General features: G+C 38.3%; 1 protein-coding gene across 7 annotated transcripts in view; it reads left to right on the top strand.

Moving 5' to 3' along the window:
• Nucleotides 1-21,612, top strand: part of LOC137265338 (golgin subfamily A member 4-like) — a 135,481-nt gene that overhangs the window by 72,665 nt on the left and 41,204 nt on the right. For 6 of the 7 annotated variants that reach the window (XM_067800719.1, XM_067800718.1, XM_067800717.1 and 3 more), the window contains 3 exons: nt 18,267-18,431; nt 18,749-18,907; nt 20,109-20,849. In XM_067800719.1, the coding sequence (XP_067656820.1) occupies nt 18,267-18,431; nt 18,749-18,907; nt 20,109-20,849 (1,065 nt within the window). The remainder of the gene's footprint in view (nt 1-18,266; nt 18,432-18,748; nt 18,908-20,108; nt 20,850-21,612) is intronic. The other variant, XM_067800721.1, reaches the window with a different exon arrangement.

Below are 21,612 nucleotides of genomic sequence, written 5' to 3'. Positions count from 1 at the left end.
GGGGGTTAACTGTCATCAAGAGTTGGTCAGGGAGGAGCATATTTGTGTCTGGTTGTGTTGACTCTGTCACCTGTTTTTCCTTCAATGTCTACATGCTTCAGAAGGAAATTTAAACAAATACGTTCAGGGAGATGTTTATCATTTCACACATGTCTGTGCAAGTGTGATGTTTGGATGAAGCAGTTTGGCATGTCTCTGACATGAATCACATTTGCAGATAAAAAACAAATGTGTCTGAATATGGTAGTGATACTAGTGTGTCCAACTTGTTTCTATGATTGGCATGCCAAAGATAAGATAGCTTATGATAAGGTTGGCACTGTAGTTAAGGTGTTCACTCTTTGTGTCATAATTTTGATTCCCAGTGGTTTTGTGTTCTAGTGTGTCCCCACTTCTGTTGTTTGTTTATGTTATGTTTCTGGATTAATTCATGAAGTGACATCACTCCTTAGACCATTAACCATTTTTGTAAGATAGGTGTGTGGGAACCAGCAATTACTCAAAGGAGAAAAACTGAAACTTTTATTCCACTGCTGTTGAACTTGGAATGTTTGTAAGTGTAATAACATTGGTCTGTTTTGTTATGGGGTGGTTGAGTAGCCAGTTTCTGGTGTCCTCACCAGGATGTAGCTAAATATGGCCTAAAGTCGTGCTCGCTTGCCCACTCTCATACTCATTCACTCACTCACTCTGTAACATTTACACATGTCTACATACATAGGATCAATGCTACACAATGATGATCACACTGGGCTTTTGTTTATCAGAATGATAGGAAATCGTCACGTTACCCCACAACAATGGAATACATATTGATAGCAAACACCATCTTATGTTTAAAATCTTTTTTTTTTTTGATGGAAAAATTTATCAATATTATGTCAGCGATATGTTTACCCTCTAAAAATAAACATCAAAGCATGTCAAATTATCTTATCGTGCACTGTGTTTACTTAACCCTTTTAGTGAGTCTCTTGACAAGATCAGAAGGGTTGTTTACTGCAATATTAGGTTGATATGACTCAATGGAGTGCTCAATTCTGATTGAGACATGTTAAAAAAGATATAAAACATTTTTAAGCCATATCTATGGTAAAGTCCCCTTGGTGCTAAACTGTTGAAGTGGAATTTGAAGTTGTTTACTTAATATACTGAACACTCATCTTTATCAGTTCTAAAAATTGATTGATAATTGAGTGTAACCTATCTTCAGAATTGTTGTGATTGTGACATTGATGAGTTTTCTCAAGTGGTTGGAAACAGTACAGATGTTGCGTAGACTCGACTGATAACACATAGTTCCACCTCCTCATACATACATGCATGTAGAGCACCAGCCCATCTGTCATACCTGGACACCTGACTGCTGCTTGCTTCATTAATCACTAGCTGATTTACTGGCAAGTCGTGCATGTTTAGGGTATCACCCGTGGAATTTCTGACCCTTTGAAGGTATGAGACTAGCAGTCTTTCTGAATTTAGATCAGCAGTGATTCATTTTTTGTTAGATGATATTTTTTTCGTATTTGATAAATGACACCTGTATGTTGTGACATGGCTATGGTTCTGTTACTGAATATTTCAAGATGTATCAGTTTTGGAATATATCAAGATGCATCACGTTGCTGAATATTTCAAGATGTATCAGTTTTGGAATATATCAAGATGCATCATGTTGCTGAATATTTCAAGATGTGTCATAGTGTAGAATATAAGAAGATACAAAGGATATTGAGGTTGTTTTTCTCGATTTCAGTGTTTAAGGAATCAGGAATGAGTGAAATAGAGACCTTTTGGTAATGTTCATGGAGTTAAATTGTGATTGATTGATACAAAATGTATGTCAGAGTTCTTTTTTGTCTATTCAAATGCTATTATTCATAGTCATTGCTTATAAGGGAAATATCTGTGACAGTTGACATTCTGTGTGGAGACTTGTGAATGACATGTACAGTGTGTATGAAGGAATTAAACATGTTTATTCTTACCTTTACAAATGCAGAAACCAGGTCCCACTGAGAGATGTTAATACTGAATTAACCCCATGTATTCCAATATCGACGTTATGGAATGGGTAGCATTGGGTGACATTATAGTGAGTCAGTGCCAAAACCTTTGTTCATAGGAACATGTCACCCAGTGTGATTACAAGAATGAGATTCTCCCAGAAACCAATGAAATATGGATGAGGTGGTCAGGCTAGGTTACATGGTTGTACCCAGGCTGTATTGTTGCTCATAATAACAGTCACTGGAATGTCTGGTCCGGACTTGATCTTTTACAGGCTGTCATCATGTAACAGGCACATTGCTGAGCACCGAGCTACAAACTTCACATCATTTTTTGTTAGGGGCAATTATTATGTGAACTAAATTTTACTTGACTGGCAACGTTCGACTGCAGAGTGATTCATGAGTTGTTGTCATTGTCAGCTGACAATACAAGATGGTAGGTGCTGATCCTGCTGCTGACTTGAAGGACGTATCTGTCACACAACTCAGGGATCGAGTGTTGCATCATGGTGTTCATGATGTATGTTGGAGTCTGCAGGACATTGTGGGATGAAGAACGGCAGCAGACTTATGATGTAAACGGCAGGTCATTCACCTGGACTGTTAGGTAACAGTCTTGTCATGGCACATGCTACAGTGTGGTGAATCTACAGGAATCTGTCAACATCTACTTACTTTAGGGTAATATAGTGAGTATAGTGTTACAAAGTCACATGTTTCGTTAGCTTTCTGAAGGAGTGACTTTTGAAAGATATAATTCTGCCTTCCTTTTTGTGGCAGTTAGCCATTGCTGATTGTTGTGATGAGGTGAATATCTTGTCTGATTTTTGTATTTTGTGTTTGTATTGTTCATATTAGCTTCAGACCAAACTGCGACTTCTTGGCTGTTATCCTACATGTGAAGTTTAGTTTACACTGAGAACTCAAATACTAACAGAGACTATACCCTACCTGGAGTATGTGTACTATTGAAGAAAATGTCAAGCTGCTTCTCGGTTTCAGTGGCAGGAACGTATTAGCCTGACAGTGGTGGTTGCGAAATAGGGTTAAACATCAGATTCCAGATTTGTTTACATATCCAGTAATGTTATTGTCCAAATATATCCTGTATGATGTCGCTTATGTCGCAGAACAGATTGTCATTGCATAAAAGAATACTAAACAGACTTCAGATCATAAATGTTTCTGGGGTATTTCAGTTAAATTATGAGATCAGTGTTTACTACAAACAATTATCGTTGAAAAGATTCCTAATGACTAACTTGGATCAGTTTGGGGAAGTTTTATTATGACTACAGTCACAAGTCACGTGAAGGCCTGCCAGTCAGAGATAAATGATTTGAGTTGGAGATTAGGCTAGCTATTCTTGAAACGTAGTAACCCCACAAAGTTCTTAAGCATATTCTTAACACATTGGCTACGACCAAAGTTAAGAAATCTTAAGGCTACGAATGTTTGGAGAATAAAGCCCCTGGTGATGATAGAATGTGATAAGAAAACATAAGTTGTCACAGAAATAAGCAGGCAGGATCCTGTATTCTGTTGCAGTAGTGGAGATCTATGTCAGGAAACACCAATTGTAATCATACTTATACAGAGCTGGGAATACTTCTGTTGATAGTATGGCCCTGATCATGTGTAGAGTAGACTGGTCAGGTCATATTCAGCTGAATAGATAGGGTTGTATGTAGGTGTCTGGGTGTGACATGCCTACTGGCCAATACTGTTGTCTGTATTGAGGTGAAGTATTGCCAGGTAGGCTCCTGGATTTGTGTTCAGGAACATTTCAATACAAGTAATATCTGAACTGATGGGGTGTGAAAGTAGGTGTTCAGAGTATATACTGTCAGCAAGTCTGGGACTTCTGAGAAGTTGAAAGTATTTAGAAAGATGTTGGTTTATTAGAAAACCTCTTGGTTAAGTTACCTGTTTAGATGATGTAGCAGGTTTATGGAGAATATGTTGTGGGAGGGTTATTTTTCAGTGTTTTATTGACAAGGTTTGAAGGGAGTGTGATGCTTTGCTAAAACAAGAATAAAAATGTGATCACTTTTGGATTAGTAACATATTTTTGAGGAGTTGGATCTGTGTTGTACATATGTGTCACCTAGAGCATCAGTAAGCAACTGAACAGAGCCACTTTCTTGTGTACATAGTATGTTCATTTTGAGGCAATCATGTCCATGCATAAGTTGATTCAGTTCTACTCTTCCATATTAAACAGGCATTGCCATGTCTGCTCCCTTACAGTTTATGATGGAGCCATTTTGTAATAAGGCAATTTATTGTGCAGAGTTGTATAAAGTGGGAACTCCAGAAACCTCTGATAGTTGATTTGAATCCCATTTGCCAGTATTATGTTTCTAGGTTTGTTGGTACCATACCTGTGCTTGTTGTTCCCCCAAGGGGAAATGTCTGTGACTTACATCACTTAGGGTTTTCCTTCCACATTGATCAGATGTGTTGTGAATAAGCTGCAGTGCTGATTCAAGAGGCATGAAAACCAACCCCCATGTTTATTGTTCCCCCTAGGCACATTTAGGAGGGCGCAGTGCCCTGCCCTTTGACTTTTGCGCCCTGCCCTTTGACTTTTGCGCCCTGCCCTTTTTTGCCTCAATTGCAGTGGTTTACTTTGACAAGTGTGTATTTTCCAGATTTGAAATGCTTTTTTCAAATTCTAATCTTAAAATACAAACTGAGAAGAGTAAAAATGAACTTTAGAATTGAAATTATAAGAGAATTTGACTTCTTATACATTTTGTTGTTTTTAAATAATCCTCACCAACATGCCCTTTGAGGTTATGAAGTGCCCTTTTCCATGAATTTACCCTGCCCTTTCTGAACCCCAGGGGGAACACTAATGTTTGTCAGAAATTGTCATTTGTCAGTCAGACTCAATCACCATGAAGTCCGAGTTCTGTTGTATCAATGTCACTGAACTTTCAATGTTGTCATCACTGTTATACCAGCAGGATATCTAGGTCACACAGACAACACATAGTGAAGACTTTGCCCTGATGTTTCCTTTCCTTAAACTGATATCAGATTTAAAAAATGATATATGCATTGTGCAGACAGTTGTATAGGGAAGAAATGTGTAGCTTTAACAGCTAGGTGCATGCTTGCCACCAGGAATGCTCTGCCTGTGTGTGGATGACAGGTCATGCTGTCATCACAGGAATCTGTGTCTGGCGTGATATATGCGTTGTGCAGACAGATGTATAGGGAAGTAATGTGTAGCTTTAACAGATAGGTGCTTGCTTGCCACCAGGAATGCTTCGCCTGTGTGTGGATGGCAGGTCATGCTGTCATCACAGGAATCTGTGTCTGGCAGCGACCAAGAGGCATTCTACTGTTAAGGTGGTGTGTGCAGTGTCATGTACAATAAATCTCAGTCAGAACAGGATTATGGGCTCTTTAAATTAAATGTTATGATTTGTGGGTCTGTTAATGTGGGTTATATGTTTAGCATTATTATTAAATCTCTCATAAGATGAGGTTTATTATGAATACCCAGGACACTAGAACAAGCAGTTAAGGTGCCATGCTGAGGTACAATTTTTACATTTTATGTTGATATTGTTGTGGTAAGACGTATGGAATTCTATGTTTGACATGGTGCTTCCACCATCTGAAGACTACTGTTACACAACTGGGTGGTCTTGACTTCTTTGAGTGGCAATTAAAATTTGGTGTGATGAAAAAGGTCTATGGATATTCAACTTTTTTATTACTTATCATATTGGAGATCCTAGTAGATATATGTGTCATATTTTGGAGGTAATATATTTCCATATTCTTTGAGTGACATTTATTTTAGAAGTTTTTTGATGTACAGTATTCAACAAATTGTAAGGATAACAAGTTCTTTTATTTCATGAGTTCGATTTGTTTTGTCAGACTTGACAGTGGTACAAGAATCTGCATCAAAACACTCACAAAATAAAATGAGTTGTTATCCATAATGTTTGTCCAGCATTGTATGTGTTTTCATGCTGTTGATTGAGTTCTGCTAGAGCATGGTAGAACATAGCGTCTTCCCAGACATGGACGTATGTACACTTGATGGGGAAGTGGCTGGAATCAATGATCACATGTTGTACCTGACTTCTCATCAGGAATTAATCTCACGTCGGTGCCCATCATCAAACATTCATGTCATCTTGATTGAATTAGTTCCTAGCTGGGATCAGTGGTGCACTGTATAGTGGCTAATTGTATCCAGGGGTCTGTGATTGGCTGGTACAGAGAGCAGTCATCCAATACATTTTGTCTAATTAAAATCATTGATTATGAGTTAAAAAAACCTGAGGTGTTGTTTTGGAAACAGTAGTAAACAGTAGATTTAGAGCAGAAATGAGTTTCCATGAGTCTTGCTGGAATCAGAGGTTAATGTGAGTAATGATTCTGAATATTTCAGTGTCCAGTGACCATGCCCTGAGGTCCCTCTCAATGAGAGGTTATATTGTCAATCTTGTATGTAGATGCCTTCACAACAATGATGTTTACAGGGGATCCAGTTGTCCAGGTGGTGCAGTTCTTTTCCTGTGTTTCACTGCAGGCTGTAGCAGGACAGACCCATGTAGATCTGGGGTAGAATAGGTCTTCAGCATCCAATATTGCCACTAAAGGCAACAGCTTTTCATAAGAAGCAACTAACGGGATTGGTTGGTCAGACTCGCTGACTTGGTGACACATGTCATTGTCATTGGTTCCCAATCATGCAGATGAGTGCTTATGCTGTTGTTCACTGGATTATGTGGTCCAGACTTGATTATTTCCACTCTGCTGCTATATTGCTGGGATATTTCTTTACAATGTGTGAAGTCCTGATTTCTGAAGTCCACACACAAATATTGCTGAGTGCTGCGGAAAACTAAACTCACTTACTGACTGTAGCAGGACACTAAGAGCTGAGAGAAAGGGATAGTGTGTGAGTTAAGTTTGCAACTTTCTTGCAATATTCTAGCAATATCAGAGTGGAGAATTCAGAAATGGGCTTTACACATTGTACCCGTGTGGTTCAGAATCAAACTTTGATCTGTGACGAGCAAACGCTTTAACAGCAGGGCTAGCCCACTGCCCTACCAAAAGGATAAATGATTGTTCAGGGGCAGTCTGTCAGTGATGTCACAAGTTTATTTTAAACTTGTGGGTTTCAGTTGAAGTCTCTCTAGTCATGTGATCAATCATGGGCTGACACAGACACGTGTGTTGAATACCATCTGTCCGCCCAAAGCTGCATGTGTTGCTGTTGTAGTTCTCAAGTACCTGACTGGTGTGACGATGTTGCTGCTGTCGCACAATGACTCATCGTCAGTATCTGGGCTAGTTAAATGTGTTCACTGGGTTGCATGACATTATTTAAATTGACATACTCGAAACATGGTTGACAAACTGCCGAGTCAGGGATTATCAACACTTCATGAATATTTGCATGTTTAGTGCACAATATACCAGGTCATTTTAATTAGCTGAACTGAATTGATTCACACATAGAGGGCAAAGTTACCTCACTATTTTTCTTGTCATGAATTTGGTGACCTGCATACTGTTCTTGCAGTTGAGTGAATACAGTTTGACACTTGTTTTAGCATTATTCCAGTAATAGACTGCTGGTAAGTTAGCATTACAAATTGTATGTGTAGTGAATTGTTTTCAGACTAAAGCACTTTGACAACAAGCCTTCCCTACCTACTCTCATAGCTGGGCATGGAGTTACTGAATTGTCTTAAAATACAGTCATCTAAACAATGCTCTTCCAAATTTTCAGGTATTTAGGTTCTGTGAGTATTGGCCAGAGACAAGCTAGACACACAGGTCAGATGTTTTATTGAAATGGCTCAGTGCATGGTTAATGCAAGTCGCTTTGCAGCTGGACTCAAAAGTTTGCAGGGGAAAAGTAGATCCGTGCAAGATCTGGAGAAGTGCCTGTGATGTTATTTCTCTCCATTGTCTGTGGAAGATTGGTTCTTCTGGAGAACACATTATGAAACTTTACTGATCTATGCTGGCTTGTGAGATTGGAAGTGATTGTCACCCTGTGTAAGTGTTGAGCATTGTATAAATACCATAGCTTTAAGACCTGCCTCATGCCAGGTGGGTGGACTCTCCCAATTAGTACTTTGATGATGACTGTTGTGGAATTTCTTGTGGATTGACACCTCATTAGTTCAATGGGCAGTTTCACAAAAGTATCTTGGAAATGTCCTATAGGTGATTACCCTCTAAATTTGTCCACTCATCAAACCCCCCCAAAAACACCTACAGCAGTTCCACTCTTGTGTAAAATATGGGCAACTCATCGCTGGTTCTGAAAATCATACCAACCAACATCCACCACTCAACATCTACTTCAACACTCACCCTCCCTCTCTTTTTCTCTCCTTTTCTTTCATCCATTCTTTCCTTTCCTCTCTCCATGTCTTCCATACACACATTCTCTCCTTCCTCTCTCTTTCTCTCTCTTTCTCTCCCTCCCTCCCTCCCTCTCTCTCTCCCTCCCTGTCCACAGTGTACTACTTTGATAAAATCTTAGTGTCCACTATCAGTGTAATCTGAGTAGCTTGAAATGTATTCAGTCACACCTCAAGGTATTTCTACTGCCGTTAGTTGTCATGCCATAAGAACAATATAGGTTACGCATGACAACAGTTTGGGGAGAGGTATCTGTGAGGATTTAGATCACATGATCAGACATGGGCCTTTGTCGTGGCAAATATATGGGTCTAACTGTTGTGATGTGTGCTTAGCTTTGTAAACAGTAGTAACAGCAGCAGGTAGATAAAACTAATAGGCTACATAGTGGCTGGCAGGTAGTCAGGGAACAGGGGAGTAGGTGTTAAGGGATGGAGGATGAAATCATTCCTAATAATTACTTCTTGACAGGTATTACCCAAAATATTTATTGTTTGCAGATAATATCCTGAAAAAAATTGTATTGTGAAAAACATGAAATGTTCAGTGTCTCCATTACCATGAATATTATCTTTTGAAACAGTGATTGGAAATATATATTTCCTCTAACAAAAATTATCCATCAAACGAACTAAAACAGGACCTTTTTTCAGATTATATCATATTCAGGGAGAAGTCATTTACATCTGAAGAACCAGCGATTGTTAGAGACCAGGGCTTTTCAAAAAGAGATAAACTGAATGTGTGCTTGGCACTTACCAAGAGACCTTGTGTTTATTACAAGAAACATGGTACCTTTCATATTTCATAATACATACACCTAGAGTCATTTCATGGCATGTGGAGTTATGTTCTTTCAGAATTCCATTTTGTTACGGAATTCATTTATAAATAATAATTGAGTTCTTGTGACAGAAGATGACAGACTCCTGCCTCTGTTTTGAGTTATTATAGAACAGAGAAAAGACATTTAGGATAGCTGACAAGGATACACAATAACAATAGGGAGCTCTGTGACCTTGGGATGGTCATATAATGTGAACTCTTCACCTGCTACAATTTCAACAAACAAGGCCAATCTGACAAGGATCTAGTCTTGGGTCTTGGAACACATAATCTTTTGGGTCCTAGACAGTCCCACCCTATAATATCAAGCTGTTGTCAAACATATGCTGGTGTCTCAAACCTTCCAATAATAGGTATGACTGTTTTTCAATAAAGGATATGTAAAATACACATAGATATTTGTTTAGGGCTGTTCAAGACCAGGTTACTTGCAGTGAGTTACAAGAGAGTGTTATGTCTTGTATAGGTTTTCTGTTGGTCTGAAAGTGCATACCTCTACACCTACACAGGATAAATCCTGCCTTTTCACAAAGTCCTTGTGTCATCAATGATTTTCATTTATCCATAATGATGATTTTAACAGCTACTTTGCTCTTTGAATCAACTTTGAAGGATAAAGTTTTACAGGTGCCATTTTAACTTAAAATGTGTACAGTCAGGCCGCGTTAGTCCGGACCCCGACAATCTGATTCCCGCGATATCCAAACAATAACTAGCTGTCACCAATCTTGTTTACTAAGTAAACTCATTATCTGTTGATTCAGTAATCCGGTGCTTCACTCTCCGTATCCGGACGCTAATCAGTGGTAACAGATTAGCTAATTACACACAATTTTTGCTTCATTAATCCGGCGGTACATGAAAAAGGTTCGGATAATCCCTTCACACCATGAACCCCATTCAGTAGTAATTGTTAAGTGACACTTCCGAGGTGAAGATGTCGTTTGTTTGTGATTTTGATCATTTAGTAGGCCTCACTTTTGGTTAGTTGGAGTAATACCTGTCATGCTTACTTCCTGTATAAAACACTGATCGTGTCAAAATGAGATCAGCTGACGATTGTCAGTCATAATGGCAAGACCCGCCCCTAGGCGTAAAATATGTGAAATTACTGCCATACAAAAAAAAAAAAAATTGTAGATACAAAGAGAAAACCCAAAAGCCAGTTTTGATCTTATGTGAAACATTTTGGTCAAGAATGCGGACATTCTTTGGCAAGAACACAATTTCGAACATCGGATATGGTTTGTGATTGGCTACGACCATTTGACAGACAGATGCAATCATGTGGTTGATACATGATCTTACTTTGTGACAATGCTGCCAGGCACAAGTGTGCCTATGACCAACGTGAAAGTTCATTTCATTCACTGCATTTCATCCAGTGTGCCGACCGGCCACAAATGCTTAATCTCCGAAAAGCACCGAGAAAACTGCCTGGTACAAAGTAAAAAGCTCCACCATTCAGAACTGTTACTGTCATGTAGATTTCTATCACAAGTGAGTTTTGTTACGTGTATGTATAATCTATCCAGACATGATTATACGCATTGATTGGTTATTATATGAATATTCAAGTTGTTATGTCTACAAACTGTAATAAAGTCTTTTGAAACTTGTATACGTTCGTATATTTTTGTATTTCCATGTCAAATGGAAGTAACTCTACTGTAGTTGTGTTCATAAAAGTTCGTTTCAGTAGTCCATACATTTCACCATCCGAACATTTTTTATGAAAAACAGAAGTGTCCGGATTATCGTGGCCTGACTGTATTCATAAGTTGTTGATAGCTTGTCTTTCCATCCATCCGTCTTTCATCCGATAGATATTACAATTGTACAGATTCCAAGGTGATGACTGTGTTTGCGGCACATTTCGTGTCATAGTTACGCTCCTGAGAAAGAGAAAACCAATCCCTGGCTCTAAGGGTGTGTTGTAATAGGTTATACGACATCACTGACCTATGGGTCTGGTCGTCAGCTACAATAGATAATCTGTAGGACAATTAACTTGAAGGCTGGTTTAGTTGATGTCTAATATATTTCAATAGGAGAGCAGGGAGCAGCAGTACCTGTCTTCTGTCCTCCCAGCCTATGAATGTACATCCTTGTCGGCAGTATTGTGCGAGTGTTAATCGGCTGCTTATTGAGCACACATCAGGAACCTGTAAAATATACTGATGTTTGCTGTGAAATACAGTTGTGTTTACTGTGAATCTGATGCATATTGTTTGTAAAATATAACCACAATGAATGGAACATAAGTTTGCAGTCACAGTGTAATATACTTGTGTGTGAGTGAGGGGTGGGGGAACAAAAGGATGACATACTCATCTTCCTACAGGTGTGGTTACCTGATTCACAAGCTCTAGGAGAACCAAGTCATTCCTTCTTTTTATCCCAGGGGATAAATAGAGGGAATGATTCGTATAAAATGGGCACTGTCCGGCATCTGTCAGTGACATTTGTCTTTTCCAGAGCAGAACTCTTTGACCATTAACCATTTCTTCACTCAACTTGGCACATAGATAGGCCTGTTGGTGTTCTGGTGCCTTTCGGTAGTTTTGGAATAAAATATTTTTCTTTTGTGTATTTCCATGGCAACAAATTTGGTGGTTGTGCTACTTCCTGGAACTGAACTTTCAATACTTTCATCCACTGTACTATATACACTTCAAACCATTTGACATAATCATAACTTGTGGATAAATTCATAAAGAGTATTTTGTCATTGCGGGAATATTGATGACTTGTCTTCATGTTGTAACTGTAGTTTACTATATGTCACTGAGCTTCATTTGTCAGCAATTACAGCAATCTGAAGCATTTCTGTCATTATTTTGAATGGCCATGTGTTGTATATAAGGCGTATCACAGTGACTGAGAGGTCATCAACACAGGGTCAATAACTGAGAGGGGAAGATGTCACATCAGTGACTGATCATGGAAAAACACCTGTTTTTTTTCATATCATCAAACATGGTATTTCTCTTGCATGATTGATGGATTTATAATCCATTCTTGCATTTTTTTCACCTTGATCACCATACATATATATTAGGTATGTGACTGGATTATTGTCACTCGTGAAGAGAGAGAGAACCTTGCCATTGTAAAGGTATTTCTGCATCGTTTCACTGTTGGTGAAATCACAACAGACAGTTGAAGCAAATGAACTACGATAACCTCTGTGTGAATTCATATCATGCCAGGTGTCATCAACATATCTAATTGAGACAAGGTGAGATTTGTATGATTGATGCCTTCGTTCTCTCACCTGTAGTGGAGAGGTGTAGTGAACATTACAGGTGTATTTACCTTTCTCACAGAGTGTGCAATACCAGGTGTTATATCTCTTGATGGACATCAGGATAAAGGTTTAGAAAGAACCGTGAGCTTGTATGTTCCATGCTTGTATGTTTCATAAGTGTTTGTCTTGGATCAGCACTACGACCTCTGTTCCCTGTGTGCGTTGCCAGTGTCTGTTGGTGCTTAATTGGTGACAGCAGTCCTGCTTGCTATTTAATGGTTGTATGGAGGTGTACATTATATCTACAGCATCAGAATTTCTAAGTCCTCCTATATATATCTTCTAATGTTGTTAAAACAGCTAATTGGTCAGAATGTTTGACTGTGTCTTATACTACTCAACATTTTTCAAGGGCCTCACCTTTATGAAGATTAGAAGCTATTTTTGCCTTAGCAAATATTGGACAGTATATGTTGGTTGGTGGTAAGGAATGGAATTAACAAAACCATGTTGTTGTATGAATCTAGTTAAACTTTGCCTGGTCTAGCAAGGGTAGCAAATAATGGTTTGTAGTTAATGATTCCTTTTGATATAATAATTGTTTCAGTTCTTCCTTTTATAAGAACATTTGGTATTCACCTTGGAACAAGTAAGTGACCTTCAGCATTTCACCTGTCATCGATGTAGTGTGTGTCAAGTCACTGCTTCAAGTAAATCCTCAGTAAACTGTTTGGAATCTGCGTGTGTCCTGTTGTCTTCCACATGTGTAGAATCCCCCATCACCAACTGCTTGTTTCCACACAGTTAGTCCCCCAGCATCAAAGTAACCAAGGAAGGGTATATCAGTAGATGTTTCACGAACATACTTGGAAGGGAAAGCTGTGTGTTTAATGTCTATGGATGAGTATCAGAGTGCGTTTGTGGAGAGATTCCTAGATCACGATTAACGGGAGATAATGTGGAGGGGAGAGAAGACGAGGGACTGCTTGTTGCTGTGTAGCGGGGCTCTGTATTGTTGATGTGTGTGTTTAAAGGCACAGCAATGTCAGTATTATTGTATCCTGAGTTGAGAAGGAATGTCAAGGCCACCTGACAAAATGACAGACTGAAATAGAAAACAAACTGTTTGTCAGGAAAAAATAAACTCATAAAAAGTAATCAGTTGTCATTGATATCCTGAAATTCTCTTTCTGTTGCTCAAAAGATGTGAACATGTTTAAATCTGGATTTAGTACCGAAGGCTTTTAAAATCTCAGTTTTTACAGTGAGAAGGATTCTTTTTGAAATATTTAGGAATCAAATTTTATACATTTGTTGACAATGCCTCATGTGTTATAAATACTGAAAATAATATCAAATTTTGGATGATATGTTTGGACGGTTCATCCAGATGATTCTGGTTGCAAGTATAATATTGGAGGACAATTTGTTTGTGGTGAACTTTTGACCTGAAATCTTGTTTGTTATGGAATGATGTGATATATCCACGTATTGGTTTGTCTCAATGGTTGTTTCAAGTATGGCGGATGCAGCTGTGTTGACGGAATCTTGAACTTGTTAATCATGTTACAAAATACACTCACAAAACCCTTTTCATTCTTAAGTCTATTGTCAATGCAGTATCTAGTGTATGGTTTTTACTAAGTACAGACATGTGAATGACTATCAAGTAGCAGTCATATGAGGGGGTTGGAAACCCTGGAGCATATTCTACACCACCTGTGACACAAACACATGCAAGGCCTTGTCGCTTATCAATTGCATTAGTCATCATTTTTGTCAGCAATTTGTCAGTTATGGAAATGTCCACAACATTTCTTCCATAAAACTTACGAAATGTTTGACTGATGAGTAAGTTGTTTGACATGGTTTATATGTATAAAGCCTTCAGTTAAGCACGGATATTGATGTATATGGTTGTGGTGGAGTTTAATTATATCTGATTTTTCTTCTTTTTTTTCTCCAATTTTTCTACTGTTTGTGTAATAATAAGAAAGTCCCCAACGTTCTACTGGTAAAGTAGAAGTAAGTTTTAGAAATTAATACCAGCCCAACCTGTTATTACCAAGAAACCCAGTTTAGCAGCTTACAGATTAACACCTCCATTGCCTGAAAACAGCAAACAGGGTCAGTTGATGCTGCTTGGTTTTAACTCGATACCTGATGTGTTTCTGTGGAAAAATAAAATTATAGGTTAGGTTTATTCTTTTATAGGTGTTGAAAACTCTAGTTGACTCTAACAGCTGATGTAGGTTCTGTGTTTCTATGACAAGATGGTCATACAAGTTTGTTAAGTGTTCCAGACCATAGGTGTTGTTCAGTTTTAGGCAAAATAGCTAAAGTAGCTTTAATGTTTCTGTTATCATCGTTAATATACCTGATAATACTGAGCATCACAGCAATCATGTCTCAGTGCCCAGTCATGTGATTCCGTGTAACACACACCTTTACACTATATATTAGCATGTAATCATCTTAAGGAAGATACGTGAATGACCATTGATGGTCTGTCTATTGAAGTTGTATAGGATTATAACTTATCAGCAGATCAGTTGCTGGAACATGTGAAAAGGACGTCTGGGGAAGTTAATTCAAGATTGGGCTTGGTGAAATGAGGAAGGGGATCTCCGAAAGGAATTGTGTTGTTTTCATCTGGAAACTCAGGAAGTGTGTAAAATAGTCGGACATGTGTGCAACATTTGAAGGTCAGGGGATACAATACAGAGGTCACTGTGGACACAGTCACTGTGTGACAGAGGTGTGTTAGGTCCGCCCAGGAAGGAGGTCATCTGGTGTCATAGTGGTCAGTCAGAACCAATGGTTTGAGGTCTTGTGAATGTGAGGGACATTCCCACCTGCGATTGTCAGCTGCTTTGGATTGGTTGACAGTGTTTGACCAGATTCTTCAGGAGTACACACGGCTGTTGGAATGTCAGGGATTTTACAGTCAGGATCAATGCTCAGGTTGTTCATGTTTCTGACACTATGAATAAGAAAATCTGACAATCCTGTTGTTTGCATTGTCACTTTAAGTGGGGACAACTGTGCTGGCACAGTACTGCTACTGTGTTAAACCTACAAAAAACTCTGGAGACACACTCCTGTCCTTAAACAAATGGATTGTGGTTGGTGAAACCTCAAATGTTCCTGCGAGAATGCTTGATAGTACACTGCAGAAAATGAGAATATGAAGTAAGAAGTTTCGGTGTTGACACCCCAGTTAGGTGCATGTGTGGCCAGGTGTTTTAAAGTACCTCCATTCTCCACACAGAGTTTCTCTCTTAGGGCACACTTGAAACCTAAGAGTGGGGATTCAAATCTTGATTTGTATGCAATGCACCACTTCAGTTGGTCCATCAGTGGGTTGGTTGGTCGTTTGTTGTATTCCAGCAGTATTCTGGCTATATGGTGTGGGTCTGTAAATAACTGAGTCTGGCCCAGTGTTTGACAGCATGAGCATCAGTCTGCATCCGTTTGGCACTTCCTCCCACATCAAGCTGACATGCTGCAAAGTAACTTGAATATTGTTAGAGTCAGTAAATCATTATCATCTACTTTGACTCTGAACAGGAGTGAGTAAGTGAGTTTGGTTTTATCCTGCTAACAGCAATATTCCAGTAATGTCCGGGGACGCCAGACGTGGGCTTTACACATTGTACCCATATGAACAGGAAGAATCCTTTCTCCTAAGAAAGGAATGTGACAATGAAAATCTGTGTGTTAAAAATTTTCGAAAGATGTTAGTTCTATTTTAGTTAAAAGTTGCTTTTTAAATGGTGGTGAAAAATACAGGGTTAGACACCCAGACGTAATGTTTGTTGAGACCCAGCACACAAGCACACCGTGTGTGCTCTGTTAAAGTGTTCAGCATTTCACTAATTTAGATTGCAACATTTCCTTTCGTCTATTTGTTTTACTTCATCGTAGAGTGCACAAGAACGTGTCTGCACAGAAAGTACACAAGACAAGTAAAAAATTCAGTTTTAGCAAAGCTCATTACAGAAGTCAAGTATCTAGACATGTCATGCTAGTCAGCCTGTTGAAATTTCAGCATTGTACTAACACCAGGAAAAATTGAATCATCATTCACAAAATATTTCCATTGAATAGAACAGAATAAATGTGTAGAATTTGTTTGTATTTACTGATGAAGCACATTACAAAGTTTGAGAAACATACAAATTTTCCAAAGCAAGATGGAATGATACAATACACAGATACTACAAAACACTTTTGATAAAATGTCTGCAAAAGCATGACAGGTATGTGAGCGTTAACAAAGTTGGATTAAAAGACTGTAATGTCGGACTAAAACCAGACACAACGTTTTACATGGACAAAAGTGGATAAAACAGATAAACAATTATCATAAACGATTATCCTAATTTTGGTACAGAATAACAAAATTATGACTTCCTTGAAAAAGATAACACATATGGTAGTTACAAATGAAATCCAAGCAAGACAATTACATATATATGAGATCTGCAGCTCTGAACTTTCCTCTCATGCAAGTCCTCCAAACAGGGGCTACATGGTCCAAGGCGTAGCCTAGTGGTTACAATGTAAGATTCCCCACATGTGCATAGTGAAGCCCATTTCTGTTGATATTGCTAAAAGCGACATTAACCTAAACTCACTTAATGTTGTAGGCGGTGCTACATGTGATATGTTAATTAATTATGGCAGATTTGAACCCAACTCTCACTTACTGATCATTATATAAATCATGTCTACACAAAATCAATGATCACTGAGTTGAGAAACAGTCAGTCCATGTAGTTCACAATGTGGCATGTCGGAGAACTACTGTGGTGATCACAGTCGATACACAGATCATATGACTTGATGGAGATTAATGATAAGTGCTATTCAAATTAAGCTCATATTTATGAGAGTGTTGGCAAGATGCCTCTATTATGAATTATAGGTAGTATTACATTCTTATCTTAAAGAGAGATTTCTCGGTTATCAAGCTAATATTGAAACAGTGTCTATAGGCTCAGGATACTGTAAAGTGTGTATTCCAGGATTGGATTTCTGCTGTGGCAAGATTAAAGCTGATTGAGAATCTTGATTTGGTTCAGTCATGTACCTACATTATGTTTAAGATAAATTTATAGAGTGAGGTTTTTGTAAGAGTTATATAAGGGAGAGTTTATACCTCTTGGAGTTACCTATGAAGATGAGGGTTAATTTAAGTGGTCTTCAGCAATCCATGATTGTCTTACGAGGTGACTAAAAGGATCTATTGTTGACTGGATTGCCTGGTCCAGACTTTATTACTTACAGACTGATGCCTTACAGCTTGCAACAGCAAACAAACGAACATGATCCTAAGAGTGCATTGAATTCATGCTGCGTTAATGATGTCTAGACTATATATTTGAATGAAAAACCTCTTAAATTTAAGATGTCCATGCAGAACATCATGTCTCTCTATTTCCAGTTTGAGTCTTGATGTTATTGCTGTAATGCTTTGTGAACAACCCAGTCCTTGTATCAGTGGTGGTCTTTAACATTCTAATTAGCATGCATCATGTAGACTGGAAACTTTTGTACACAGTGATAGTTCATCTTGAACTGAACTCACTACAAAAGAATGAGATCAGTTGTCATATGCAAATATACTCATAGTTTCACATTGATATGTGTTGTTCTTGTACTAATAAATGGAAAAGTGGATGCAAAAGTCAGTTACTGTATACAGTATGATTTCAGAGGTGTTTTTTTTTTCACAGGTGTGTGAGTGCGGAGGAAGGGAGGTAACTCCAACTGACAGCATGTCAGGGGGCCCTCTTGAGGTTGAGGCCCTGCAAGAGCAGTTGAAGGTGTTGCTGCAGGGGAAAGGGAAAGAGGCTGACACAGTGTTAAAGAAGCTTGATAAATTCAAGGATGCTGAACAGGTATTGATAATATATTAGGTGTCTGATTTAAGAGAGTGCTTCTTCCTGATTGATGTCGATTTCAAAGTGATATTTAGATATTTCTAAAAGTCCTTTGAAGCCACGAGGATGCACACTGATAACCTGTGATTACTTGATTTTCCCACCAGAGTGAAATATATCTTGACTATTTTGAGACAAGATGCTGCATTAAACTCCGTGAATGAGACAGTATTGCACTATGCCAGATGCACTTGTCAATTTGTATCTAACACTGGCCAAGGTGAGTACATTTCTTGTGACTGTATGTTAACTCCCATTTGTTTACCTCCCTTCAGCAAATCATCAACCTGGAATGTACAGCAAAAGAACTTCAATCCAAGGTCATTTCCCTCCAGCAAGAGAAGACAACTCTGGAGGAAATGCTACTCTCCACTCAACAAGCGACAACACCCTCTCCAAACAGGCATGAGTCTGCTGAAGTGCTGGCACTCAAGGTATTGGCATTGTGTGATCAGAATGAGACTTGCGCGGAACTGGCAAGGTGGCAAGTGGTGTGGTTGATGGAAGGATTAGTGGATAACTCTCCCTCCTGTTTCTACCTTTCTTACCTCCTTTTGTTTCCATCACATTCAGTCTGCTGGCTCTTTTACATCAGTGCAAAGACTGTGATAACCTGCTGTTATACAATATTCCACCTTCTTCACTGTGTGTACCAGGGACCTAATTATCTGTCTTCTTTGTTTCACCATTAACCAACTCTCACCTTTGAAGTCTTACCTAATCATATGCTAACCACACTGGGTGATACACTGTTAAGCTCAGTTCCTTTTCCTTGGAAATTGTGATATATTTCCTGTAGAAGAATGATTGGCTATTGATATATCCTTTGTATTGTTTTTTTTTTAACTTATGTGAAAAAAAATGTATTTTCTAAAAATTGTCAGCACCAAATGAATCCTCAAAGAGTTTATTTGTTCAGAGCTTATTTTTATCTGTGGACAAAAATATTGTAATAATATTTTCTAGAGAAACAAATGATTCTGCATTACTTTCAAAGTTCACCAGAAAACACTGTACATGGGGGAATGAGGTCATTGAAAGTTCATGTAGAAATTATTATTTGTTTTTATACCTGGTTTCTCAGACTTATGGATTATATGTTTTAATACCATCAGCCCTATTAACAATGTAGAAATCAACAGAACAGTTATTGCATGGTCAAAGAAAAATATATATAAGATGTAGAAATATTCTCACAATACTAATCAAATGCCCTGCAGAGAATTAATCTAACACTTACCCCTTAGTCGTTGTTTTATTGAACTGAAACTCTCTGTAGCCACTGTAATTAGACCATAGTTTGCAGTGAACAAATAACTGCATGAAAATGATAAATTGTCTTTTTGTGAAATCATCAGATATCATATTTAACAGTTCAGTAATGTAATGAAGAAATCAGTTCAATAATGTTGATATTATTTTTCTCAAACAGCAAATATTGAAATTATTTAAGCTTTGCACATTATGTATATTCCTTTCAAATTATTTGCATATTATTTACTCATTACTGATTTTAACTGTCTGTTCTAGTTTTGTTCTATCTTATTCCACTGTATATGGAGGGAGAGTCGTGAGAGGAGTGTCCACATGTATGTACAGTAGATGTCATTTTATGTTTGTGTAACAACTTTTCAGGATCAGCTTCTATTCCATGAAAAGTCGGAAGTAGAGCTTATGGAGAAGAACAGTAAGCTCCAGACAAAGTTGGATGAATGTGAAAGTCAGAACTGCAAACTGCTCAGGAGGATTGATGAGTTGGAAGATAAAGTTATCAAACTGCAGACAAAGCATGGGAAACCCATGAACAGAACAGACAGCGAGAAGGAGAAGCTTCATGAGAAGCTGATCCGGACCAATTCCACCGGGTCTGATAATCCCAGTAAACGGGATAAGTACTCCCAGACAAATACCAAGATGCTGGATAAAAGTGTAACTGCTAAATATGATGAACTTGTTAAACACACAGAAGCTGATTTTGATATCCTGGACCAAAAGATGCAGGTTTTGTATGAGGAGAATATGTCTCTTCAACAAAAGCTTGTTGAGAAGAAAATAATTGATGAAGAATCTGACAAGAGTTTAGACATGTCTTATGATAGCCGATTAGCAGAAATGGAAGAATATTGTGAGGATTTGCAGGATCGGCTTCACACAGCAGAAATGTCTGAAAGACAATTACGAGAAAAGCTGAAACTTGCTGAATATACCATCAATGACCTTGAAAGTAGTGAAAACTACTGTAGAGAAAAAGTGGAGGAGTTAACTAATCGTGAAAGTGAGGCGAAAAGGCAGACTTGCCAACTTTACCAGACAGTCCAGGAACTGAAAGAGATCGTATTGGACAAAGATGTTATTGAAACAGCATTACGCGAGAAGGTAAAACATGGCCACTTGAAAGGCATCATGGGAATGGATTGTTACTATCTGCGATGCCGATCGTGTTGACTGCTGGTGGAGACCTTGACCTTGTAGATTTTAGTCTTATCCATCACCCAGTTTCTGTGTCCTGTTGCATCATGGGATTGAAGTTTATTAACGATCATAGATATGTGCAGAAATGTGTTTGACTAATTGTAGGATTGTGTCTAAAAGTGTTTACAATCACAGCGATGTTATTGTCAAACAGTATTGCTGTCTTTAAATGTCACTCTTGCAACATGTCACTGACAAATGCAGTCAGTAGATAACTTGTGTATATTTTAAGCAGCATTGAGGGTTAGATAAGGGAACCAAAGCATGAGGAATCATTGTTGAGTTATTCCTCTTTATCAACCAAATATCTGTGAAGTTACTTCTCTTTAATGCTAACACCTCTGCAAATAACTGCAAAGATATTTCTGTATGTCACGCAAAAACCTGTAAAGTGTTAGTCGATCTGCATTTGTTGCTTCTTTCAATTCCTCTGTTTTCCTATTGCATTTATTTAGCATAACATGACTGAATGTTCTATTAAACGGAAATGCATTAGTCTGTGGATCATTAAAAGTCCTCACAGATTAATGGCTGTGAGGACGTGTGTCTTGTGCTGTTCAGTTTGTGTTGGTTGTGTGGGTTAAGATGCATCATACTAACACTTCAGGCTGACACCCTTTGTTTGCTGGGTCATTTGGGACATGTTTCTGGTGATGCATGAGGGAGA

The sequence above is a fragment of the Haliotis asinina genome, chromosome 15, assembly GCF_037392515.1.
Source record: "Haliotis asinina isolate JCU_RB_2024 chromosome 15, JCU_Hal_asi_v2, whole genome shotgun sequence".
Classification (NCBI taxonomy): Eukaryota; Metazoa; Mollusca; class Gastropoda; order Lepetellida; family Haliotidae; genus Haliotis; species Haliotis asinina.
The sequence above is the reverse complement of the archived record's forward strand: the minus strand, read 5'-3'. Positions and strand labels throughout refer to the sequence as shown.